The sequence below is a fragment of the Hydra viridissima genome, unplaced genomic scaffold, assembly GCF_058129835.1.
Source record: "Hydra viridissima isolate aposymbiotic clone 2 unplaced genomic scaffold, HvirCarnegie_v1 scaffold_2, whole genome shotgun sequence".
NCBI classification, from domain to species: Eukaryota; Metazoa; Cnidaria; class Hydrozoa; order Anthoathecata; family Hydridae; genus Hydra; species Hydra viridissima.
The window spans coordinates 7022231-7048673 of record NW_028324301.1 but is presented as its reverse complement, the minus strand read 5'-3'; the positions used below and the strand labels follow the sequence as shown (position 1 = coordinate 7048673).

Below are 26443 nucleotides of genomic sequence, written 5' to 3'. Positions count from 1 at the left end.
TCTGTATTATATATTAATAATATATATCAATTATAACACTAATACTGTATTGAATTATGCAGGCCTATAAATATATGTTATCTATACACACACATACACACACACACGCATACACACAATAATACAATTATCATCTTTGTATCTATAAATATATTTTGCTTTTTATTAATTGCTTTTATTTCAAAATTTCACATAGACGATTTTAAGTTTTATAAAGTAAAATGTACATTAAAGTGTCAAGCTTAAAAGCATCACTGGTTTCTTTAAGTGTAAGAAATCTTTATCAGACAGCCTATCTTCTTTCTATTCGAAATCATAAAACTGTATATACTTCTTCAAGACTTTTAGTAGACTTCAGTGAAAAGAAACATTTGCAATATAAACAAACACTTTTTACTAACGGTGCAGTGTTTTTTAAAACACCATTAACACCAATTTTACCAAAGCTGCAAGGATGTTCTTTTTTCACTAATGCAGCTTATAAATATAGTCCCAATTATGTCAAGCCTTATCTGGATTTGATTCGCTTTCAAAGAACAATTGGTACATGGCTACTGTTTTTTCCAGGAGCATGGAGCATTACCATGGCTGCTCAGAGTGGTACTTTACCAGATATGAAGTTGCTTCTATTGTTTGGTGTTGGGGCATTCTTGATGAGGAGTTCTGGTTGTATTATTAATGACATGTGGGATAGAGATTTTGATAAAAAAGTAGTGATTTGATTTTTTTAAAATACAATCATTTCCATCAAATATATATATATATATATATATATATATATATATATATATATATATATATATATATATATATATATATATATATATATATATATATATATATATAAAACCATTAAGTATTAAAAATTATTATTTGTTCCAAATATCTCATTATTTAATATTTAATTAGGAATACAAAAGAACAAAATGTTCTGTAGAAATCCTATAGAATTCCTATAGACTTTTGGGATAAAAATTCATAATAGAATTCCTATAGACATTCGAAAAATTATGGAGTTTGATGTCAAAGGTAGTTTTAGAAAATAAAACTGAAGTATACAATGGGAAGAAGGGGAGGAGAGTTTCATGGTTCTTTTTTTTAGTACAAATAATTTTTATATTACAAATATTATTAAAGGTTACTCGCACAGCATCTCGCCCATTAGCAGCAGGTGTATTATCACAAACTCAAGCACTTGTATATCTTTCTGGACTATTATCATGCAGTTTAGGTGTACTTTTGTCGCTCAATTGGTATAGGTAAATTTTTTGTTTCTTTAGCAAGTTCGTCTTTAGTAAGCTCATCTTTAGTTGTATTTTTTTAAAAAACAAAAAATTGCAACTTTTTCATTTAGATGATGCATTTATATTACTTAACTGCATTATAAACAAATTTTATAGCATATTGCTTGGAGCTTCTTCAATGGGTTTAGTTGTAACATATCCTTTATTTAAAAGGTTTACTTATTGGCCTCAACTCTGCTTAGGTATGTATTTGAAACAATCTTTAAGTATTTGAAAGAATATATTTTAGATAAAAAGAAAAATACCAAAAGAAAGTTTTTGTTAAATTATCTAAAAATTGACTTATGTATATTTTTTTAGGTGCCACAATTAACTGGGGAGCCCTTCTAGGATGGTCTGCTGCTCACGGTGAATGCGACTGGATGGTTTGCCTCCCTCTTTATATGGCTGGTATTTCTTGGACTGTTATATATGATACAATATATGCACATCAGGTAATCTTTATAATCAGTTCCCAGGAAAAAAAAAATTCATTAGAAATCTTATAGAAACTCTATGGTTTTTGTAAACATAAAACTTTTAAACCTGGGTTGCTAACACAAAAGTTAGAAGTATGTCTACCAGTTTTACTATCGTAACTAATAAAAAGCATATTGTCATTTTTCTGTTCATACTTTTTAATATTGTATATCTCTGTTATATATTTAAAGGACAAAGTTGACGATGCACTTATTGGAGTCAAATCTACAGCGCTTCTGTTCGGTGACGATACTAAGAAAATGTTGTCTTTCTTCGCAGTATGTATGGTAACAGGACTTAGTGTCTCAGGGTATAACAGCGAACAATTATGGCCATATTACCTATCAGTATTGCTAGTTTGCTCTCATTTATCATGGCAGGTTTGTCCTTATCAGCTTTATTATTTTGTTATTTTACCGAAACACATGTCACAGTTGTCATATATTATTTCATAGCATTGTACATTTTCATAGTGTTATATATTTTCATAGCATTACATATTTTCATAGATTGGAACTGTGAATCTGTCAAGTCCTACCGATTGTTCATCGAAGTTTGCGTCAAATAAAGTAATCGGCTTTGTTTTGCTTTTCGGAATTCTGTTGAGTAACTTACTGAAGCCGCATATGCAAATTGAAGGTACTAAAAAGTATTGATGGAGAATCGTTTTGTTTTATTCAAAATATGCAACTCACCCAGCCTTTAAACTAAAATGGCACTTCTACTGTGGTCAAAAATTGAAATTCAAGTATCGAAATTCAAGTGTCAAAATCGATCACCATTCACAGCTAGGTAATTATAATAAAATAAAAATGAAAAAAATAATCAAGTTTACTTTTGACACCCCATCGTAACTCACGCGTTATTATTTGCCATACCCCTTCTTATATATCATTAGCTCGTCCGCTTCCCACAATCTAGTGAAAAAATATAGGCTGAAAGCATTCCATCAGTAATGGGTTATATTTTTGGAAGCCTTGAACATCTAGTCTTAAAACCTAATGGTAGAAAATATTGTCGCCATCTTTGTTTAAAAGTATCATTTGAAATATTTGACAACTTAACGATGTTGTGTCGTTTTCAATACAAGGTATTTTATTTAAGCTTGATTTGTTTTTCCCTATTATCTAATTAAACAAAAAATTAATCAATCTTTTTTAAACAAAGTGTGCCTTGAGTTGTATGTCATTATGGCCCTCAGTATTTTTTAGGAAATCTTTCTAAGAATCGGACAACTTAAATCTGTTCTCCCAAAACAGCTAAAGTGATGCCTGTTTACTTCAGAAACCCAGTCTTTTATATGGATGTTTATCTGATAATTTTAAGAAATTCACTGTTCTTAACATTATCAAATAATTACCCAAAAAAGCACTTTCTGTTCCACGATATATACTTTCTAACTTCGCATTAATGGCACAAAGGTATCGATTATTCTTTATACCTAGCAACTCAGTTATTTTTTTCAGGTTTTGAGTGAGATTCAATTTATCTTCTTTAAGCTTTAACTAGTTTGTTTTTTCCACCATCTTTATTATTCACTTTAAATTCTTTATAAAATAAACAGATCAATGATTAAGAAACAAATAGAAGACTCAGTTACTATAAAAATTACAATATTTATAAGTTCTCTTTAAGTAAATGATTTTTTTGTCTTTGGTTTTCGTATCCATTATAATCAAGTTTATTCAAAAGTATTTTTAAAAATCTAAATATTTCGGAATATATTTAGTTGAAACGGATCTCTTCTGGATGATAGCTTCAACCAATATCCTGCAATTTTTTCATAGAAAGCCAACAGTTTTTTGTTCAAATCAAAAGATTGTGGGTACAGGGAAAAGACAAATTACAAAGCTTCTAAAAGATTGTGGGTACAGGGAAAAGACAAATTACAAAGCTTTTGATGCTTTTATTAACCGCTGTACAGTGAAAGATTTTCCTTTGGTTGTAGCCTTCATTGTTGTTTCTTCTTCAAATATCCTTTACAGGTTCTTCAAATACAGCTTTTACAGGTTTTTGGAGTAACGGTTTCTAGAATTCTACATATACTTAATTGTTTTGCACAAGAAAAAATTTTTGAGGATAAAAGTTTTAATAAAATTATTCAATATGCAATACTTTCTTACCTTTGTGAAGCTCGTATATTGTTTTCTTTTCTGGCTGTAGTATTGCAGAGATGTGTCATTTCTGATCCAATAACATTTACACATCTCTAGCATACTTTTACAGGTCCACGGGACATTAAAAGTCTTGAGGTAGACTTGAATCTTCCTCTGATGTCCCTGGTAACAGGAGGCTATTAACTGATTGCTCTAAACGAAGCTTAAAATATGTTTTGCTGCACAACACGTTAGGGTTGATGAAACAATTAAAGAGGTTTTAAAAAACTTTCTAGGTAATTAGAATGCTAACTACTGTGAAGAATTTGTGAGAAACACGCTAAAAAATTCAAGAACCCTTGTAAATAAGCATGAGCATTGAAGTAAATTTCCTCCGCAACCATTTAGATCGCTTTCCTAAATATCTAAATGTCAGTGGTGAACAGATCGAAAGTTTTCACCAGGATATCAAAGTAATAGTCATTTACGGTTCAGATTCTATTAAGTGCTTGTTTTTTTGGTTCAAAACCAATGTTTTGAGCAAATAAACACTTAGTTTTTTATTTCTATTAAACAATATTTGTTAGTTTCTGAGTAAAACTGATTTTTGTGTTATTTACTGTGTAAATTACGAAATGTTCACTGGGATTCTTTTTACATTGTAAAAAATAAAGTAAAATGAAGTGACTGTGGCCAAATTTAAAAAAAGTTATTTTAGCATTTAAAAAATAATTTGATTTTTTGTGTGTACTCAAAAGTAATGTTTATCTGTTTATTTATTTCAAAGGTTGGTTGCAGTTTATAAACTCATTTACATTAAATATTTTATTTTTTATTGGAGGCATTAAAAATTTGAAAATTTACATACTAAAAACGTATTTGTTTGTTGCAACTGTTGTTAATATTTGAGTGTTAATGTATATAACTTATTGTAAGTTTATATCGAAAGTATGATCTAAAAGTTATCTAATTTATAACACTACAAATTTAAAATTGTTTTAGGCGAAAATGATGGGGTGACTTAGACCACAAGTTGGGTGTAACTTTGACCTTGGGTAAAAATATTATCAAGTGAACTTTAATGTTGCAATTTACATTAGGAATTAGTAAATGGTGTTATCTTCAATTTCAGTTTTAGGATTAAACTTCCAAGATTTCTATTAGGTTTCAATTTTTTCATGCTAACTGTAAAGACGTCATGCCAAGGACATACAATCGTGAAGTTGGGAGTCGTGGTTACGCACACTCAGAATTAAACAAATGTCTAAATGCAATAATAAAAAAAGGAACGTTAACACAGGGAAATGTTGCGTTAACCTTCAAAAGTACTCATTTCCACCATCAATTCCTCATCAACGCTAAACAATAAACTTAAAGGAAAAGCTCAGATGGTTGCAGAGTATTTACAAATACTATGCAACCATCTGAGTTTTTCCATATGTAACCTTTAAATAAAAAGTTTTTTTCAAATAATTTTATGTCCTTGCCTTCATTCAAACAAGTAATAACAAAATGCGGACCTTAATATCCTGAGAGAATAAATAATTCAGCAAAGTCTGCAACATCCTAGATATATTGTGCTAATAAAGAAGGACATGTATTTTTGTGACTGTTGTCTAGAAATCAGACTCAATAAAGATAACTTCGACGAAAATGGGTCAAAAGGAACCCACTATAACTTCTTAAAAAGAGGATGGTTTTATTCAGCTGTTTTTTCGACTATTTTGAGTCTTTAAAATTGTCTGAGTTTAAAAAAATTATAGGTACACATTCTTTTTAAAGACAATTTATTGTCAAATATTAATCCACATATTCTGTCATTGTGAAAGCAACAACATCAAATTCATTGCACTTCCTCCAAAATCAATACATTTAAGTCAGCCAGTGGATGTTGCATATTTTCAACTAATGAAAGGAGGCTTCCATTAAGTACGTACGCAAGTATGGGGGGAGGGGGAGGTTACTAAAAAACGTACAAATGCGTACAAGGGGAGGGTGTGGGTGTGTGTTCAAGATAGAGAGTACGTACGCTGTTTGACTATCTTTCTCAAGAATTATTCGTAAACTTGATCTGTATGTTAACAAAAAACATTGATTTTACTGCGTACGTACTTTATGGACTCCCCCAAAGTTCAATTGAGGAAAATATTAACAAGTTGGAAAGCAAGTGGGAGAGAACATAATACGCCATCACTTTCTAATGATCAAATTCCTATATTGCTAAAAAATCAACCGGATAAAACCTGTTTTTATGAAGCCAGGCTTCAAAAACTGGGCTTTACCCGCATATACAAATAAAGAGGCCACTGAACAATTTGGCTCTCTTGCAAGTGATTCCTTCATACAACATCTGGCTGAGGCAAGAGGTAACGATTGTTTAACTCCACACACACACACACAAAAAAAAAACAAACAAAGTATGAGTTGTTCCAGGGAAAAGTATTTCATCGATATTTACTCACAAGCAGCCAACAGGAATAAAAAAATCCAAAAATTAACTAAAGCAAAAAAAAAACAAAAAAAAAACAACTAAGATAAACATTTCCAAATAGCAGACATGTTTTGATTATAAATTGACTGGCACTGATATTTAGTAGAAACGTTTATGTTTATGTTTGGCCACCTCATTTTAGGGCAAATTGTAAAATTTTAGTAATTCAAAAAAATCACTGATAAACAGCGAAAACGAATGAGACCGATTCTGATATTTTTATACCAATTTAAAAAATAACACATTTTTTTTCTTCCAAAACTTTCCAACAACAGCACGTTAAAAAAAATTTTTTTTTCCTAACAACACATTCTTTAAAACGTTCTTCCAACTGAATTAAATAGTTGGTATTTCGGCAGCTTTAGATCAGGAATTAGAATATCAAAAATACTTTTAAACTGTTCATTAAACTGATTCTGTTTCTGATTGTAAAATTTTCTGATTGTTTGAGATCTAAACTTGCCGTGTTAAACCAGGACCAGACCTTCATATGAGCGTACGCTTCCAAGGAAACATCAAACACAGGCGATCTTCTGAATCGATTAGAATTTAGTCACTAAAAAAAAAGTATGTAATGTATTTAAATATATATATATATATATATATATATATATATATATATATATATATATATATATATATATATATATATATATATATATATATATATATATATATATATATATATATATATATATATATATATGTAATTTAATTCATTAAAAGTTTCGGTATTTACAGAGTCAATTAAAAATAAAATTACAGCTCTGTAAATGGCGGGTAATCGATTCTAAATAAACATAATAAAGTTTATAATAATTTGTTAACAATTATTATCTTAAACCTTCCATCAACTGTTTCCTTTCGATAAAGTTCATATTTGCCGTTCACTGCTTCCTTACGGCCAACAAATTCCTCGTGCAATCTTGATGCTGCTGTTTTTTTATGCTCCATCCAAATCGATAAAATAGATGACTTCTCCTGGATAACGGCTGTCAAAAAAATTAGATAACTAAGTTTTGAAATAAAATTTATAAATTTTTCCTAGATTTGAAAAATATATATTACTTGAATTCGTTGGTAATCTTTCATTTCTTTTAAATTTACTTGGTGGTTCCTCAGAGGTTGGAGACTGGGGCGAAACTTTACCATGAGAAACGATTTCCAGAGATTTGCTACTGCTTTCGCTCGTCCTTCTCCTCTTTCTCGGATCACTTGGAGCACCGACATTTTTTCTTGTTGCTTCGTTAAAATCACTTTTTTCCCGGGCACTCATACTTTGATAACGGTCTAATTCGTTCCAAGACTTTAATTCGCTATTCGAATTGTCTATGGTATTAGAATCACAGTACAAAATTTAATGTCGTAAAAAAAACTTCATAAGTGTATGTTAGTTTATTAACACAAATAAACGTCACGATACTTCGATAAATTATAATTTCCCTAGTTTTTTTACTATATGCATACTTATGGGAGCTTAATAAATTGGTCCTTTTGATTCATAGTGGAGTTTTTTAATTTTGTATAGATTATATGGACTGACCAGCTTATTATCCTCAGTTTTCAGAGAATTGATTTAAATAAAAAAGGAACACGCGCATTACCTGATATACCCCGAACATGCATATCACCGGATACCATTAAGATCTTACCTAATGATCTGTTATGGTACGGAAAAAAAACTAGCAAAGTCTTTGGGAACGAGTTGCTAGTCAAACTGCTGCAGTCATTAGAATCTGTACCTCTATTTTCTATCAGATCTTATACTTGAATTGAGCAACTTTTTATTATTTATCGTAGATTTATATTTTTTCTCAATTTATTTTTCAATAGTTTTAACGCATTACAGGCTTGCATGCTTAAAAATTTAGAAGATTTATGCGGTTAGAGTACAGACAATGATTCTAAAGTTCACCTAATACAACATATTAAAGAATTTCCTATGGGGATAGGAAATTTTGTTCTTCAATATTTTGTGTTAGGTGAACTTTAAAATTATTATCTGTATCTTGGTATTGCTTTATTTTTAAAGAAAATTTTAGGATGTTTAAGCAAAGCTTAAATTTTTAAGGCACCATTTCTAAAAATTGTAAAATATTAAAATAATTTTATTTTAACTTTATAACGAGCCTTTTGGCAAAATAAACACACACACACACACACACACACACACACACACACACACACACACACACACACACACACACACACACACACACACACACACACACACACACACACAAGCGTAATGTTTAAAGTGACCAATCACATTCCTAATATTTAAACTTTTTTAGAATTATTAAACTTTGCTACAAGTTGCTGTAGACACAGATGAAAAAAAATTCTTACCTTCATTATTTTTTGTGTCTACAAACTCATGTGTACCACGTAAACATAAAAGAACCTAAAAAAACATTCCAAGAAATGAAAAAGTATTTTTTTAAAATACTAAAAGATACAAGGTTGAAAAAAAATTTTAAACAGGTAATAAAATGATAATAAATGTAATAGTGATAGTAATAGTGTTGGTTTGACATGAAACCAACAGATTTATGAACAGTTTACGTGAAAAGCAATTAAAATATTTGTTTTTTTTCTAAAACTTTTACCACAAGTAGTAACAAAAAATATATCAATTATTGATCAAACAAATATAAATTTGATTTGACAAACTTAATTAGTTTGTCTGTAGGTATTTAGGTCAGGGCTTTGACATTTTATGGTTGGTACGGTGTACTGTACCAACCATAAAATGTCTTGTCTAACATACCAAATACCATCAGATGGAGAAAAAAAATGTATTTATTTTAATCACTCCACAACACAATACTTCAATCTTGTTTGGTTCAGTGTAAGAATTTTTGACTGTTGACTTTATTTTAGATCTCATTTTGGGGAAAGAATAAAAATGTTTTATTTCATGGTTTTAATTACATACCTTTCTATGCATGGGTGAAGAATTAGCAGCACCTTGAACAAAAGTTTCTAGTTCTGACCATAAACTCTTGTATTGTTCTTCCCTACATAAATTAAAACATTTTTTATTTTGTTTTCTAAAAAATGCATATTATTTACTACTTTAATTTATTCAAATTATTCTTTACTTCTTTGAAGCTTTTCCTTTAAGTGTTACAATAGGTAAGGGCAATGTATCATTTCTACTTTCCATTGCTTGCAGCTTATAAATTACCTAAAAAAAAAATCTTCAGTTACAACAAGTGTTTGAAAATATAAAACATTTGTCCGTATTTCATGGTAGCTAAAGGTTACTATTGCAAGTAAAATAGGGAACTAACTTTCTTGCATTCTTGAACCTCTTCTTCTTGCAACACTGGTTTTAAAAGCAGCACCAGTAAAGGATTTAAATTCTAAAAAGATCAACATAATGAGTTTAAAAAAAACAGATACTTATACTGTTTTTTGTTTTTTTTTAAATTAAGATTTAACATTTATAATCAACTAAATAAGTAAAAGTTTTAGACAAATTTATAGACACTATTTCAATTAAAACTTTTTAGTTAAAGTGTGTACATGAAATAAATGTGAAAGAATAAGTACGTCATTTTTTTTCAGTGGTTGTATCAAAATCTTTTTAATTTTTTGTATTTTGTTTACAATGTGTTGTGGTTTCAAAAAAATATGTTAGTTTTTGGATTTAACTTGAAATTAGTTTTAAAAATGACAAAAAAAAACGTAAGAGAAAAAATTCATTTGCAAAATCGTTGCAAATACATCCATACACCTTTAGTCGTGTTTAAGGTTTTAAAGATATAAAACTAGTTAGAAAACTTGTTAACAATTTTAAGAATAACCCAACCCTTTCACTAAGGGAATGCGCAAAAATATATGGATTTTCTCATAGTTTTGATGCAAAAGTTAGAAACAAACATGGTTTTCATTCTTTTAAAGCACAAAAAGTGCCCAACCATTCTGAAACTCAACAAAAAAGTGCAAGAACCCACGGCAGAAAGTTGTATGACAATTTTATTTCTAAAAATTTCTGTATTATTGAAGACAATGAAACTTATATCAAGTACGATCATCAACAAATTCCTGGTGCTGTTTATTATATTGCCAAATATAGAGGAAAAGCAGATAAGAAATTTAAATACACAAAACATAAGAAGTTCGCTAAAAAAACCTTGAATTGGCAAGCTATTTGCAGTTGCAAAAAATTAGTACCTTATATTTCTCAGTCCACACTTTCTGGTCAAATATATGTTAAAGAATGTTTACAAAAACGCCTTTTACCTCTTATTAAATCACACAATAGCAGACCTGTGTTCTGGCCTGATTTAGATTCAATTCATTATTGTAAACTAGCTATGGAATGGTATAAAAAGAATAATGTGAAATTTGTGCCTAAAACAGAAAATCCTCCAAACTGCTCAGAATTGAGAGTTATTGAAAAGTACTGGGCAATTATTAAAAGAAAAATGAAAAAAAAAAACAAAAAAGCTTTGCAGAAACATTAAAGATATTAAAATATCATTTAAAAAAGCATCAAGTAGTTTTGATTCTTATTCCATGCACAAGCTTCTGGGTACCACTAAAGCAAAACCTCGAAATTTTATTAGATTCCCACAGGAATAATTAATTTTTTTTGATCTTCTCATATTATTGTATTAAAATTATTACTTGGTTTGAAATAAAAATTAAGGAGTACTTTTCTTTAGTTGTTTTTCTACTTTCACATTTATTTCGTGTACATGCTTTAAACAAAAATTTAAAAATCAAGAAGAATAACAAGTCTAAATGATTTCATGAGGTTTTTGTAGTTTTTTATTTTTAAGTTAATTATTTTAAAAAAAACTTATCAAAAAAATGTAAAGAACACTTATTTGACTTCATTTTTTTGAGCAAATTATTCTCCCTTTCAAATAATACAAAGATAGTAATAGATAGTAATACACAAAAAAATGTATTCTCAAGCAGAAGTGAGAAAAGTCATTTAGATGAAAGGCTTAAAATTGGTAGTGTTCCAACAAATTTGCTAGCAAAAAAAGTACAAAGTTCAAAGAAAAATTATCAGTTATATCAGCAGATTGTGGAATGAAAGTCACGAATCGGAGAGAAATTTGAGAAAAATAGAGCGTTAAGTCAAGTTTAAAACTTGATAAAAAAAAAATATGGGTAAAAGGTATACAGGAAAAATCTAGAAAGTACTCTGTTCAGGATAGCAAAAAAAAAAAAAAAAACAACTGGTGTTCCCAACTCAACAATCCAAGAAATCAAAAAGAAATATTGGTACAATACATACAGGAAGCAGAAATTGTACTAGCTTTTCCTGATATTACATATCAAAAAGGTCTGCATTGCAAGTTTAATAATAATCAGCAGTAATGCACTGATTAAGTTGTAATATATTAGTTAACGGTTAATTGCAGACTAACTGTAAATTAAATAGCCTAGTCATTAAACTTTTATAACTATAAATCCTGACCAGTTTCAAACTAGATAGAAAAGTATTTCATCGCTATTATCAGCAGTTATCATAACCTTGATATTGTTACTGTTAATTTGGTAAAATTTAATTCTTATAACTACCGCTTGCATGTTGAATATTAAAGTGTCACTGATAATCAATGGCCAGTGCTTCGAATACCTCTCCAAGCAACATATTCCTGAAACAGAATTCATAATAGTTTATTAATAAACAATAAAATCTTTTTTTTAATAACAAATTATAAGAGTCCAACCCACCATTAACTAAGATAAGTCTTAAATAAAATTAAATAAACAAAAACCTAATTGATTGGGATCAACATCATTTTTATTCTCATAAGGTGCCAGCCTTGTTTCTTTCATCACACGACCAAAATCCTAAAAATGTACAAATGTGTTTTAAAAAAATGCTGAGAAAATAAAAATTCCATTATTAAAATTCCTAGTGCAGTTTTATGTAAATTCTAGTAATCTTCCTTTTCAAGAGCAGTAACAACTATTATTTAGATCACATTAATTAAAGATCCTATTAGATAACTAAAAATCTTACATTGATTCTGTAATCAGTAACTCTCCCTCCAATTCCTTCTGTAATAGATGGTGGGTCTTCTAAAGGACTTCTACCAAAAGCTAACACATGGATAAATAGTTCGCCTATCAAAAAATAAAAAATGCAAGAACAATCAAATAGAAAAAGGATATAGTGAATAATATAAACAGTAAAATATTAAGAAAACAGATTATAAATATTAAGTTAATAAAGTTAAATTAACCTTACTAATTAAAAGAATAACAGAAGTTTTTATCATTAAAGACAACTTTTTTAGTCAACTGAGATTAGAACAAGTAGATTTAATGTAAGATAAGATACTTTAATCTTATTTTATTTTTGTGTTGTGACTATTATTTTAAGACAATGATTTAACTCGATTTACTTCATCAGTTACTACTAATGAGGTCAATTTGTATAAATGCACATGATTCAATAGCACTTAACTTTAGTTTTGGAAAATAATCAATACAATTTTTCTATAAATACAAAAATTAAATCACATAGAACTTACCACCATGGCTAGACAGCATGTGAGTCATGATTTTTCCACCTGACTTCTTTTGTCCCTCCAACATAACAGTTCGACCTTCAAAATTTAAAACTCAGATTTATAAAACTAACATAGAACAAACAACTTAAGTAAAACAAGAAAAAATAAAAAACCAACTTATTAAAAAAATGCATTTAAAAAAAGTTTTCTAATTTAGTTCAAAAATTTGTTGAACAAAGTCTTAACAGTTTCATAGTTTTATTTGAAAATCTGAACATTAACATTTATATTAGAATAGTTTTCATGTAACACTACTAAAACTGTGCTACATAGAAAAGAAACTTCTGGAAAATCTTTATAATAATTTCAAACTCGCTACATTCAACTTTTAAACAAACCCAGCTGCAATTTTACCTTGCAACAAAAACATAGTTAGACAAGCAGCTGGTCTGGAGTTCACCTAAAAATTAAAAATGCTTTTAAAAGTCTATGGAGACAAAAAAAATTTAACATTTTAATTTAACTATAACTCTACTCTATAATTCTTTTATAGCGTTATTAACAGAAGTAAATACTCTTTAAATATGCTGTTAAAATTTTCCTTAAAAAAATCTTTAAATTTTTCCAACTTGATGAGGAGGACCACTGTGTAAACTGACCAAATAGGTTTATTAACATACCGGAAGTAATTTTGGATGCTTTTAGAATGCTTGAAGTAAAATTTTTTTCTTTATTAGTTTAAAATCTCACAAACCTAAAATAAATAATCTAATTTTAAAATTAAAAGTAAACTATTCAAATTAAGTTGGAAACAAAACTATTTGATAAACTAGCGTTAGTTTATACAGTGGCCATCAGATTAGATTAAGTTACACAAAGCATAGGTTGATCATTAAATTAGAGGTTGCACAGCATTGGAATATAGTAATCATATAATGGTAAATCTAATCATATAATGGTAAATCTATAACAATCTTACAGAAAACGAGTGCATGCAAAAAACTTTTGATTACTAGGAATTAAAATAATTTAAATATTTTCTGATTAATTCCCAACTTTCATAGTTCACTTGATGAGTTTTTTTTTTTTTTGTTTTTTTACATGGATTCGAAAGAATATTGATTCTTGCTGAACATTATTGCAAAACAGTTTTACAGCATCCAGTTATTTTTTAAAGTAAACTTTGAAAACGTAAACCCAATGAAATGTTTTTGTTTCCCAATAGTCAACTATTTTAAGTATCCATACCTCAGCTGGTGTAACTTGATATGTTCCTACGCATGGTTGTAACTCTATAACAAAAAAATTGTCAAAACAAATAAAAAGGTGACTGCTCTAGTGCTACAGGGTTTTTGAACAACTGCAGTCAAGAATGAAATTTGATCTCTTTTACACCTCTAGATACATGCACAAACAGTAAGTAGACAATCACAACTTTCTCTGTAAAAAATTTAAATTGTCTGAAACATGACTTTAAAACTAAACAACAAACTATCAAAACAACAAAAGCAACACCAAACAAAAAAAAACATGCAAAAAAAATACATTAAAATTAAACATTAAAACAATTTATATTTTAAAAACTGGATCCCAACATAAAAAAAAACAAACAAGTAATTTAATGAGTGCTAACAAATTTTTCTTTATCAAAAGTCATTAAAAAATTAAATATGCCAACCATGAAAAATTTTTCAATAACTTTACTTGATACCTGTGTTGTTTGCTGATTTTGGGAATAGGGATAAAAAAAGTTGAATCACCCACCAATTTCTCACATTTTTTTATTAAAAAAAAAATAACTTGTTATTCAAAATGTGAAAAAAATATTTTTAATCATTCAAAATTTATTAGGTTGGCAATAAATTCTAATATTATAAAGTTGGCAATGAAATCAATTGTTATTAGGTTAGTAATTCTAATAAATGGCATAGGTGTTTGTTTTCTTCTTAACATAACATTAAATTGAGGTGTTTAACCTATGTGCTTTTAATTCTCACAGTAAGTTTGGCTTTTTGTGGTTCAATAAACTCTCCTCACACTTTTTGCTATGTATGTCATGACCTTGTAGTTAAAATATTATCAAAGAAATATTACTGACTTAAAAAAAGTATACTTTGAAAAAAGTATACTTTGCAAATTTTAGTGTAGAAATCAGTAACCAAGACAAAATGTTGGGTTCGTTGCAAAGTATTTGAATCATAGGAATCACAGTATTTGAATCATAAGTGTTTGAATCATAAGAAATGATGTAAGAAAAAGAAGAAAGCTTTTAACTTTGCAGTACCCATAGTATGGAGAGCAGATAAAAATCATTAATAAATTTTTTTTTACTGGATATAATTCCAAAAATAAGAAAGCACTCAATGTCATATTGTGAGAGAATTGTGGGTATTTAAAAAAAGAAAAAAGAAAAAAGAAAAAAGAAAAAAAAAAGAAATATGGTTTCAGCATCCAAAAACACATAGGATTTAGGAGAATTGGTTTAAAAAGTTTTTAAAAACTTTTTTTTTTGGTGGCCTGTGTTATTAAATGGTATAAGACAAAAACAAAAAATGAATTAAAAAAAAAAAACAAACAAAAAAAACAAAAAAAAAAAACATATTTTTTTCTTTTTTTTTTTTTATTGCGATTCAGACTTATTTTGTTAACACAAAATGTCAAAAAAATTTATAAATTTACTTGAGTTAACATTTAACAAAAAATTATTTCAGCTCTACGCTTTAGTGCTTTACAAAAAGTTAAAAAATTCTTCAAAAAACTCCATCATAACTTTAATGAAAATGTTACCATGACTACTATTGTTCTTAGGTGTGCACCACTTCAAGGTGACAGAGGTACGGGAAGATTTTTTAGGTAGCAATTGAGAGTTTGCTTGGTCTAAATACACAAAGCAACTGGTTTATTTTTCTTTTAAAACTTTAGAAAATACTTAGTATAGTATTTTCTGATTGTCTTAAATTTTCAAAAACCATAAATAACTTGATATCTTGGAAAAGTTTACCAAATTACGATAGAAATAGTTAATACTGATATCTGCAAGATTATATTCAATTTAATAAAGTAAATATACAGATACAAAAAGTTACCCAGAAAATCAACATTATGATGAGCAGCAGCTAAATGTATCATTTCCACAGCATAAATGGCTGACAGGCCAGAATGTTGCTCTTCCTTTTAATGAAAGATTTTTTGTTATAAAAGAAAAAAAATTACATGTAGGTAACTAAAAAAAAAAAGCTTTAAATATTGTTCAGATCTTTTTTTTATAATACATACATGTTAAATTTTGTAAAAATGGAAACATTTTTCAAAATAATCTATACCATGGAAAATAAATTACTTTGATTTATTACAGAATTGCACAAGAAAGATCATGCCCTGATTATTCAGAATAAACACATGTTTCAAAAGGACTATTTTTAAGATGTTACACTGTTGAACTGGGGCAACAATATACTATCAGTTATAATGATAAATTTAAGCCTAAATCTATCAATCTAAATCTGTAAATCTATTATTGCTCAACCCTTACAATTTTAAAAAAACAGCTAGTTGGTTCAGTAAATCAAGTCTTTATTACCACATTAATCCATATTTAAGCTGACCACATGTTAAATGCCTTTTTTTTTTTAAAATAACCACTTTTAAAACAACTTTTATAGAATGAAGGGTTGTTTTAAATTTAATTGAGAATTTATTTTGTTTTAGATTCAATTTTTTTACTCAACACTTGATAAAAACAAGCAAGAAATCCATGACTACAACTAACAAATACCAATAAAAATAAGAAAAAAGTATATATTAAAAAAAATCACATTTTTTAAATAATATTTAAATAAATTTACCTTCATTGGTATACCAGTCACAATAGTTGACTGAAGATTGTAATGTCTTCTTGTTAACAAGGCTAATTTTTCTGAGCATTGATTAGGCTTCAATGTTATAGTTGTAACTTCAAGATGAGGAGAAACCTACAGTAACATAACAGATATATTTTGGCTGTCATACAATAAAATACATTCACATTCATTAATTTCTGCAGTTCAGTAAATTTCTTGGTAACATTAAACTGCTTTTGCCATTTTTTTAAAAAGGTGTCCAAAAAAGGTGTCATTTATTAAAAATATCTTACACGCTTTCTAGAATGAGCAACTTTATTTTCTTTTGAAATGTTCACAACAAGTAGATCGATATCAAAGATTCTAGAAGTAAAAAAATAATGCGCATAACTGGAGTGGCAGAGAAATACTTAGTTAACTATAATTTTTCAAAGACATAATTTTAAATATATGGAAAAAATAAATTAAGAATAATGACTAACACAGGATTGCAACTTTTTATCAACCATTAAACAAGTACTAAATGTAAATTGGTCTTTACAGAAACAGTACCTTATTACAAACAAAGCTGCAACTTTACTTTAAAATGTAAAATGCTATATACTTGCTTTTTTCCAGATGATTTTGCATTTCCCATACAACATTACTTATTGATTTCGAATCCCTCTCACTGAAATGAGAAAAAAGTATTTATATTGATGCCTAATAAATTAGTGTATTATACTTTGTGGAATTCTCACTATATAAATCTTCATATAGAAATATTTGTTTTTATTGAAACATCAGTGTTGCTGATTTCCAAGACAAAAATCAAAAAATACAAATTACTGAATTCCTTTTTTTTTTTTTTTAAACTTCTTAACAAGTTTTTTTACTACAAGTACAAACTTTAAAATATGTATAGCATTTAGAGTAAATAAAAAAAGAGAAAATAATAGTTGTAAATAAGTGAAAATAGTAATCATATATATGTAGGTGAAGAGTATAAGTAACAGTTTTAGTAAAAGCTTAATCCAATTACTGCTAACACTATTTTAAAGGCACAGCTACAAATTTCAGAGAGGAAATATTAATACTATACTCTTGAATTGTAGTAACAACTATCATTCTTTTTATGGCATTTCCACTATCCTTTGTCTTGGATAAAAGTGTTTCTGCACCTTGTGCCACACCAGGAAATACTGAGACTGCGCTTTCATAGTCTGGTTGAGGAGGGCCTAAGTCACCAAAACCTTTTAACAGCTAAATTTAAAAAAAGTTCAAGTTTGAAAATTGTGTCATATTAAACAAGAAAAATTGATACTCAGTGTGTAAACTGACACTGGTTTTGGAGAAGTGCCAGATAACACACTGATTGTGCAGACATGCTAATACTACTTGGAAAAAAGGTCAAAATGGTTATTATTTTGAAATTGTTAGTAAAAAATTTTCTTCAAAACAAACCTGATTAGTATTTTGGTGTTCATCTTGAAATGTGGTAATATTAGTTACAACTTCATCCGAGCAAAGAACTAAAATCTAATAGATAATATTTCTTACTATTAGGGTAACCAATTGTCCACCTTTAGGGAGGTCAGCCCTCCTTTTATAAGTTCTGTCCTCCCTCATGTAAGCATAATGACAATATAAAATGTTACAAATATTTTTATTATGCACATATCATCTTATAGTGAATTATTGTTCCGGTGAATTAAATGTTTCTTTTTTTAGTAAGTTTAAAGAATGAAATATGCATTTTAAAGTAAGGCAAATATACTTATTATAAAATGCAAAATGTACCAAAGTGTAATAACATAAATTCCAAATTAAGTTATTCATATAAAAACATAGTTATGCTATACTTAAAATAATGATAATCTTAAACAAATGGTATATATAGTTTTTTAGTTAAAGTTACTTTGTAAGAAGGAGGGAATAAATCATAAATGATTCTGCAATATTCAACGATACCCTCAACAACACAAGTCCATGTTGACTTTTGAAGACTTGAAAAAAGGTATTGTGATGTCTTTGCATTTGATTCAAATTCTAATTTTGATCCAGACATCTCCAAGAAATGAGGGCCATGGTCGATGACAATACAACATTCTTTACAAACAAGATTTTTAAAGTTAGCCATAAATTGTTTTAATTGATCATTATTGTATTATTTAAGGTTCTTAAAGAAAATTGAAATAATTTATTAGCTGATAAAGCCAAAACATACATACATACATACATACATACATACATACATACATACATACATACATACATACATACATACATACATACATACATACATACATACATACATACATACATAGGACATTCTCTCTTCTTGCAGATATCATTGTTTTATGTGAACACATGTGAACCAAAGATTTGCTACTAGAGTCTACTTGTCTTACATTTACCAAGTGATTATCATTTTTTACAATTAAAAGTCAATTTGGAATTTAAAACTTACAAATTTTAACATTAAGATAATGTTTTGTTATGTTTAAAAGTTTTATTTCTATCTGATTTTAATTGGATACATGACATAAAAAACTTGAAGTAAACTTTTTTTTTAAGGCATTAACGCATGTTAAATTAAGGTACAGTGAATCAGGTTACAGTGAATTAGTAAATAAAGTGATTCACTGCATCCCATACAAAAGTTGTAGTAATAACTACTATTATTCAGTCTTTTAAGCAAAAAAAAAAAAATTAAATTGGTCAATTTAGTAGGATGTAATTAGATTATTTTGCCTAATTCATGTACTGTTTTATTGATTATTATTACTACGGTGTAAGTATTAATGGAATAGGAAAATGTTTTTAATTACTTGGCCACATTTTGATGAATGTTACTTAAATTTTCAACAAGTAACTGATATTGATTCAGTTTACTCCTGGTGTAAATAATATAACAAGCATGTAAATAATATTTTTAAATAAAAAGATTTTAATTTATATCATTTGAATCATAGATTGTGCCAACATAAAATAAAATAACATTACTTCGTCTCCTCTTATATTATTTAAGCATGCGAGTTATTTTCATTATTTTATTGCAAATACGAAGCGTACAATCTTAGATAAATCCGAGTTATTTTTATCTATTACCTATAAATTTTAATGTTAAAATATCCATTTCATCGCATTTTTAAAGCTACATATGATTTCTCTATAGCTGGAATGAAAATTATTACGAGGGTAATTAATAAATTGTAGTCCATAACGGGAAAATGAACTCAAAGTATGCAACCACTAATGCAGCAGTCTTTCTTTTCGATTCAAATTTCTTTTCGGACAAAAGCGAATATATGAGACCGTCAGCTTCAAAACCGGCCCTTTGCACTAAAGCAAATTTTACAGGATACACTTTTTTTTTGTGCAATAAAAAAAATTAAAAAAAACATATACATCTCATGTTTAGTAACTAATGCATGGTTTTCTATGTGAATATCAGTAATTGTAATTGAATCAGTGTTTTTTAAAAGGGCTGATTTGACATTTTTTTTAAGATTCACTTTTTGTGTGTTTTGTGTCCTTCTATGATAGCTTCATCAGTTTATGTTAAAAATGTGTTTAAATTTTATCTTCTTACAGAAATAAAGCCACCTGAAAGTTTTTGATTTTTTTTTAAAAGGCAAATTTATTTCAAATATGCCCTTTTTAAAAAAACCACTCTCCAGCTGATTCGTATTTTTAGCCGCAATACGCGGAAAATATAAACAGTTTCGATTTCGGAATATTCGATTTTTTTTAAAAGGGCCAATTTTTCGAAATTTCATTAATTAATTATTAACAAACGAAATGTTATAACAATTATCAAAGTGTACTAAGATATTACTCTTGCATATATTTTTTAAAAATATATTACACAAATTCTGTATATTTAATATTAAAAGATATAAAGAGTTTTTTTTAGTTTTCTCAAAAACGGGTTTTGAGCAAATCAGCCCTTTTAAAAAACACTGATTCAATTATCATTGAATAGAAATATTTAATTAAAGGGCATTTTTTTCAAAAAAGAGCCGGTTTTGATCCAGCCACAGCACATTTTAACAAAATTTTAATTGTTTTGTGATTAATTTCGTTGGAACCCATGGTTATTTAAAGTACACCGCGATTTCACACGCTTTTCAGTATATTTACGCCAGCTATGGGCAATTTTAGAAAACTCTTTCCCCCCTTTTTTTTAGCAGGATAGCCCGCTAATGTTTTCAAAAAGTTATATATATTTCGAAATAATTTTTGCCATGCATTAAATTTCTATTAAAATGCAATAACGTAACTAATTATTAGTGGTCATAAAAATTGAAGAAATACCTGCATCACATGTCATATAAGTTTAGCTACCTGGGTTTTATAGTAGAAGCAACAAAACACTGAAAAAATTTTTAATAAGAAATTTATTATGGTTCTTGCAATATGATGTTTCATTATAAAGTTTCAATATAATATATGGCACATTCAGCGGGCAGGTGTTATTAAATAAATTTATGGTGTACATAAAATTTCTGCTAGACATGTATAGGTCACAAATACATGTGTGAATAACATTTAAAAGATTAAATTTACTTATACAATAATTAGCAAAACAAAAATTGTATAGCTTTCTTTTTTTTATATGCACCTTAAAAAACACATTAAAAAGGCAAGTCAATGTCATAATAAAAAATTCTTTACAATAAAATAGTTTCAAATTCACAAAATTTAAATTACTAAATCCGAACATCAACATCATCAATATCAGATGATCCATCTTCACCACAGCACAGCTCATTATTTTCTTCTGATTCACTTTCCTGATCAGAGTCAATGCCATCTCTTTCCTCATTAGGAATGATTTTATTGTAAAACTCAAGATTTTGATCTTGTCTCCAATCAACACCATAATGAGAGTTCAATAACTTTTCTACATCCTTTATTTTCTTTGGGTTAATTTTAATTTGTGAATGAATGATTGGTAAATTAATTGAATTAAATTTTTTACCTTTCTTAGCCAATGACTTAAAAGCATTAACTTCTACTGTATAAAAAGGTTCACCTCTCACCTCAATAATTCTTGGTCTTTTTAACACAATGATTCTTTTACAGCTAGCTATTTTGAAATGCCAAGAAACATTATTTCTTAGAATTGTTTTCAAATAACTTTTTCAATCAAAAATTTCATAATCTTCTCCTAAGTGGAAAACTGCAGAATGTTTTTCATTGACCTCCACATACTCTTTGGGGCTAACAATGATCTCATTCTTATTGATGACCTTTTCAATGGTGCCAAACACCCTATCTGGTGGGATAAAGGAGTGACCTGTCACTGGGAAATCCAGTTCCACTGTTTGAATATGAGGATGAGCTTTATTGTGGAGCCAATAACTGATCATACCAATCATTACTGTATTCTTATTTTGCCCAGGGCGTCCATCACAGCACAATCTGACTCTTTTTATGTTGCTAGACATGCTTAAATTATTCAGAGAAAAGTAAAGAGTAGATGCAATTTCATTTGATCCCTTAGATTGCTCCCCCTCTATCCAATAGTGAGAAACAATATTTTCTTTGTTAAGTGTATTATGAGAGCTCCCTTTTACAATTGTAAAATTATAAAAGTTGAGCTGCCTCCTATAATATGCAGCTTGATCTGATAGTTTAGGTAAGACTTAGTTCTTCTCACAATCAAATGAGATGGTAACAAGGTCATCACTTTCTTCCCTCAGCTTGTCAAGATAAGTATCAGCTCTTTGGCAATGGATGTTTAATTTTAAAACAATTTTTTCTCTGGCTTGGAGATCTTTTGTATTTTTTGATTCTAGTTCTAAGTTCAGAACATGCAGAGCAGGTGTCAACTCTAGGGGTCCCAAAACCTAGATTATACTCTGTATTGAATATATTAGAAAAAAACCATTTGATAACTTTTAATTGACTATCACACTTTTTGTTATACATCCTCCACATTGCAGCAGTTGAGAGTTCAGCTGGTAAGTACTGCCTACATTTTGAGTGTGATCTACAGTAGTGCTTTTCACTAACCTGAAATGATTCTATGAGTTTATTTACTTTCTCTTTTTTCTCAACAAACTTCTCTGCTTTCCTGTCTCCACCTCTACTTTCTTTGGCTGAAGTATCAGATTTGTGGTATCTACTGATAACTCCATGCAGTCTATGTTTTTTTATGCCTAATATTCCTAAAAATGTTCTCCTACAAATCGGTAATCTTATAGAGGAAGAGACAGCCTTTGTAACAAAATATTTTACAGTAAACTCTCTTTTCCTATTTGATTCACCTTTAACCCGTTTCGGCTGTAGGGATGAACAATGCTTTAAAATGAAGTTGTCTTGGTCCATTTTCTTACTTGTTTGATAAAATCGCTCATTGAAAGTGATGACATCACTCTGTGACAGGCAGTGACATTGGAAAGCACCCAATTTGTGCTTGCATGAAGGGATTTTTGGTGGACTCTTCTTTGAATACCTGCAGAAAAATAGAAGTTAAAAGTTAACTAACATAATTACAAATAATAATTCATCAGTAATGCATACCTAGCTTTCTTCTCCCTTGCTCGTTTTGTGTTTTCGGGGTCTGCCACGCGTTTGCGTGACTGCAGTCTGCTTGTTGTTTTTACTTTTCGATCGTTTTCCATCGCAAAAAGTCTGTAAATGTTTAGTTAATTAATATTTCATAAATATTTTCTACTTTTTCTATTACTTACAAGACAAATCACGAAGAATTTGCAATTTCCAGAGGATAAAAGCATAAAAAATGAAAGAATTTTCAATATCAGCTGTAGTGATCACGTGGTATGATAAGTGCTTTTCTATTGGCTGAAATAATAAACTGGTTTTGAAGCAGCTGCGCAAACAAAGAGCCGGTTTTGCACCATTTGCTGAATTTTACATAGTAAAAACTGTAGGATTGAACAGGTTTTGCACTACTTCTTTTATTTTTCAGTATTGTGCGAGCCATTACGAGGCATTTGGCGCGCTACATTCAAAATCGAAAAAAATGTCAAAGGGCCGGTTTTGAAGCTGACGGTCTTATATCAATCCTTAATATATATAGAAAGACATCAAATTAGCACTTCAAGAATATACCGACACCGCGAATTCAGATGCGCTCTTACGGTTCAGATACGTTCTTACTTAAAATGAGCGACTTTTTTAATTCAGATACGTTCTTACTTAAAATGAGCGACTGTATTTGAACAACAAAACTTGAACAAAAAATCTATAGTGAGATTAAAGTTGAGCTGCTTTTTAGTTGATCAACAAAAGTTTGATTCAGTAAAACTATGTCGTTCAAGTTATGAGTAATCAATTGATTGCTTTAAAATTGAAACTTGTCTTTTAACGCGTAAACTTCACCAACTGCAGTTGAAGGTCAATTCTCTTTAAAACTTAGATTGTTTTTCTTGTTGTTTTTTTTTTTTCAATGTTATGGTTTTTTTTTGTTTACTATGATGTATTTTTTTATCATGTATAAAAAAATGTATAAAATGTAGACATACTTGTAATTGAAGAAAAGAACCTAATGTGTTCAGACAGTGTGATGCTACAATTTCTAGAGCTGTCCACAATCATGATTTTGGACAGTTCTAGAAACCATGGATAGATAAATACAAAAAAGATGTAAGAGAGAATGCGTCAGTTTCCATCATAAAAGAAAATGATTGTCTTACTATTGTTGGTTTCAAAAACAAAATCAAAACATTTTGAACAATTTATGAAAAAGAAAATGCCTGGTCAGCAAATCCTATAAAAAGTGTCATGGGAAGAGACAAAATACACGTACCAAAACTGTTTTGGTATGAAAGACTGTTTGGTATAAAAAACTGTTTTGGTATAAAAGATGTAATTTTAAACAGTGTTATAAATACAAGAGATACTTTATCAAATTTAGTAAGTATGTTTTTTGTTCCAGAAAAAAATACTTATTCCCTACTAAATCTATTTTAGCAACTTCATCCACTTAAGTAATTCCAACAGCAATAGGTTTTTCAAAGACTCATTATCTAGAAACCAAAATTCCAAATCCATTCTCCACTACACGATGAGCTCTTGAAAAACAATAGTTGAAGAATTTTTGCTTTAAAATAAATTATCACTTCTTCCATACAGTTTTACCGGAGTATTTTATTTTTAAACGGAGTATCTGTAACAAATGAAGCTTTCCCCTCGGAAGGTAGCTTCATTTAATCTGATCTACTGGAAGGGACATTTTCTATAACAATATGCTTTCCATCTATCACACCATAGCAACTGGGAAAAGTCTTTTAAAAGTATTGCTCCTTTTGAACTGTGTTTCATTCTTCTTTAGTTTGTGGCACCTGTAGCAGAAAAATATTATTTACATTTTGCTACCTTTGTAATACGTTTTCATAATAAAACCGGGGGCACATATTTAGATAAATCCGCGTTAATTTTTTAGAATTTAACATTTCCTGATGGAGCTGGAAGGGAAGTGCATGGAAATGGAGCGGGAAATCCTTCAGAAATTGATTTTTCTGCATTAATGTCTACGCCTTTTCTCACCAGAATCTCTGAAACTCAGAAAGATCAGATATGTGCAGAAAACACATAAACTACTAATCTATCTACTCTGAATTTCTACTCTGAAGCAATCACAGACAACAAATATTTTTCATACTCCTCATTGCTACAAAGAGTAGAAGGTGACAAATTGCAATATTTCAAATATAAGCGCTGCACTTGATAATCTCGATTAGGTAGTGCAAACTAACAATAATGAGACTGATGATGAATTCGAGCTGCTCACTGATTATGTTGTTATACAGCTAAAAAAAATGCCTCTTTACCATACAATCGTCAGCCAGGACCATATTCAAACTTTATTAAGACAAAAGCTATTATAGTTATTGAGAGAATATCATTATCATACAATTACTTAACCAGCATTTTTACCATCTCATTGTGAAACCCCATTGCCAGTGCTTTCAAATGGCACAGGAGGAGAATATTTGGGCGCTACTCGATTTTCTCCCTCCCACTACCCCCTGCTTTCCCTATTTTTATGATTAATTATGATAGAGAACTTTATGCTGATTAAGAATCGTATAAAAACATAGGTCTCAAAATTAATGTAAAGTGCTCTAAGATAATGTTGAAAGTACAAGAATATACAACAAACCGCTAATATTCGCCATCGTTTATTGGTTAACGGGAATTATGGGATACCTAGTACAGTCAACGGGAATTATGGGATGCCTAGTTACAGCCAGATTTGTAAACAATAATGTTTTTACAAAGACATAACATCAGGTCAATGATATATTATATATACTAGATGTCTAACTTGCGGGATTTTATTGGACGAAAAGTGAAGCCGCTTTTTTTGTTTACAAATTGAATCCGCCATTTGTAATAAGGGCAAAAACTATATCCGCCATTTGTAATAAGGGCAAAAACTATATCCGACGTGCGAAATAAAAGTTAAAAATGCACGTTTTTGCCCGAATTAGAAATGGCTCCCACGGCTTCACATTTCGGATCGAAGTTAGACATCTAGTATATATAATATATCATTGCATCAGGTTTCGTCTATTTAAAAAACAAATACTTTATTTCAACAGCGCTGATGGAGCTGAAATATAATAAATAATACAGCCATAGCAGAATATAAATAGCTTTTTATACTATAATGTTTGTTATTTTGAATAATAAAAATGGCATGTTTAACGTAAGTAAACGTAAATAACAATAATTTTTTTATTATCATTATTATTTAAAAAAGATATATATTACATAATTAACTTGTAAATCTTATTGAATTATCATT

The 26443-nt window shown here is 28.9% G+C and overlaps 3 protein-coding genes across 7 annotated transcripts; 1 reads left to right on the top strand and 2 right to left on the bottom strand.

The window, feature by feature from the left end:
* Positions 1-90: 90 nt before the first annotated feature.
* On the top strand, positions 91-2641 carry LOC145180414 (4-hydroxybenzoate polyprenyltransferase, mitochondrial-like). 3 transcript variants are annotated; one of them, XM_090079737.1, is made up of 6 exons: positions 91-710; positions 1138-1259; positions 1401-1486; positions 1605-1738; positions 1955-2143; positions 2273-2639. In XM_090079737.1, the coding sequence occupies exons 1-6, from the start codon at positions 222-224 to the stop codon at positions 2417-2419; spliced, it is 1167 nt and encodes a 388-aa protein (XP_089935863.1). In that variant the 5' UTR covers positions 91-221; the 3' UTR covers positions 2420-2639. The 3 variants fall into 3 exon arrangements, with proteins under 3 accessions (XP_089935863.1, XP_089935864.1, XP_089935865.1); XM_090079739.1 differs by lacking the exon at positions 91-710 and having other exon boundaries at positions 1164-1259; positions 1355-1486; positions 2273-2641; XM_090079738.1 differs by lacking the exons at positions 1605-1738; positions 1955-2143; positions 2273-2639 and having other exon boundaries at positions 1355-1481.
* Positions 2642-6549: 3908 nt separating this feature from the next.
* Positions 6550-18859, bottom strand: LOC149891710 (integrator complex subunit 13-like). Of its 3 annotated transcripts, none has more exons than XM_090079032.1 (21): positions 18575-18859; positions 18121-18195; positions 17759-17919; positions 17282-17347; positions 16971-17040; positions 16684-16809; positions 15925-16009; positions 15626-15715; positions 14087-14130; positions 13253-13298; positions 12860-12934; positions 12346-12449; positions 12098-12173; positions 11898-11974; positions 9647-9718; positions 9455-9540; positions 9289-9370; positions 8700-8754; positions 7419-7679; positions 7195-7342; positions 6550-6906 (listed from the first exon to the last, which is right to left on the bottom strand). In XM_090079032.1, the coding sequence occupies exons 1-21, from the start codon at positions 18794-18796 to the stop codon at positions 6900-6902; spliced, it is 2028 nt and encodes a 675-aa protein (XP_089935158.1). In that variant the 5' UTR covers positions 18797-18859; the 3' UTR covers positions 6550-6899. The 3 variants fall into 3 exon arrangements, with proteins under 3 accessions (XP_089935158.1, XP_089935160.1, XP_089935161.1); XM_090079034.1 differs by having other exon boundaries at positions 18628-18851; XM_090079035.1 differs by having other exon boundaries at positions 17286-17347; positions 18575-18840.
* Positions 18860-21263: 2404 nt separating this feature from the next.
* LOC149891709 (uncharacterized) lies at positions 21264-23386 on the bottom strand. Its single transcript, XM_090077184.1, has 2 exons — positions 23191-23386; positions 21264-23122 (listed from the first exon to the last, which is right to left on the bottom strand). Exons 1-2 carry the CDS (start codon positions 23289-23291, stop codon positions 22384-22386), a joined length of 840 nt encoding a protein of 279 aa, XP_089933310.1. The 5' UTR covers positions 23292-23386; the 3' UTR covers positions 21264-22383.
* Positions 23387-26443: the final 3057 nt, after the last annotated feature.

Bases quoted from the DNA above. Each gene is read 5' to 3' on its own strand.
- LOC145180414 (XM_090079737.1), top strand. From the start codon at position 222: ATGTACATTAAAGTGTCAAGCTTAAAAGCATCACTGGTTTCTTTAAGT. The intron at 1,260-1,400 runs GTAAATTTTTTG...CAAATTTTATAG, and splicing joins TTGTCGCTCAATTGGTATAG to CATATTGCTTGGAGCTTCTT. The intron at 2,144-2,272 runs GTTTGTCCTTAT...ATATTTTCATAG, and splicing joins GCTCTCATTTATCATGGCAG to ATTGGAACTGTGAATCTGTC.
- LOC149891710 (XM_090079032.1), bottom strand. From the start codon at position 18,796: ATGGCTAACTTTAAAAATCTTGTTTGTAAAGAATGTTGTATTGTCATC. The intron at 8,755-9,288 runs GTATGTAATTAA...ATGTTTTTTTAG, and splicing joins CTTCACCCATGCATAGAAAG to GTTCTTTTATGTTTACGTGG. The intron at 7,680-8,699 runs GTAAGAATTTTT...CTAATACCATAG, and splicing joins AGACACAAAAAATAATGAAG to ACAATTCGAATAGCGAATTA.
- LOC149891709 (XM_090077184.1), bottom strand. From the start codon at position 23,291: ATGGAAAACGATCGAAAAGTAAAAACAACAAGCAGACTGCAGTCACGC. The intron at 23,123-23,190 runs GTATGCATTACT...ATTTTTCTGCAG, and splicing joins GCAAGGGAGAAGAAAGCTAG to GTATTCAAAGAAGAGTCCAC.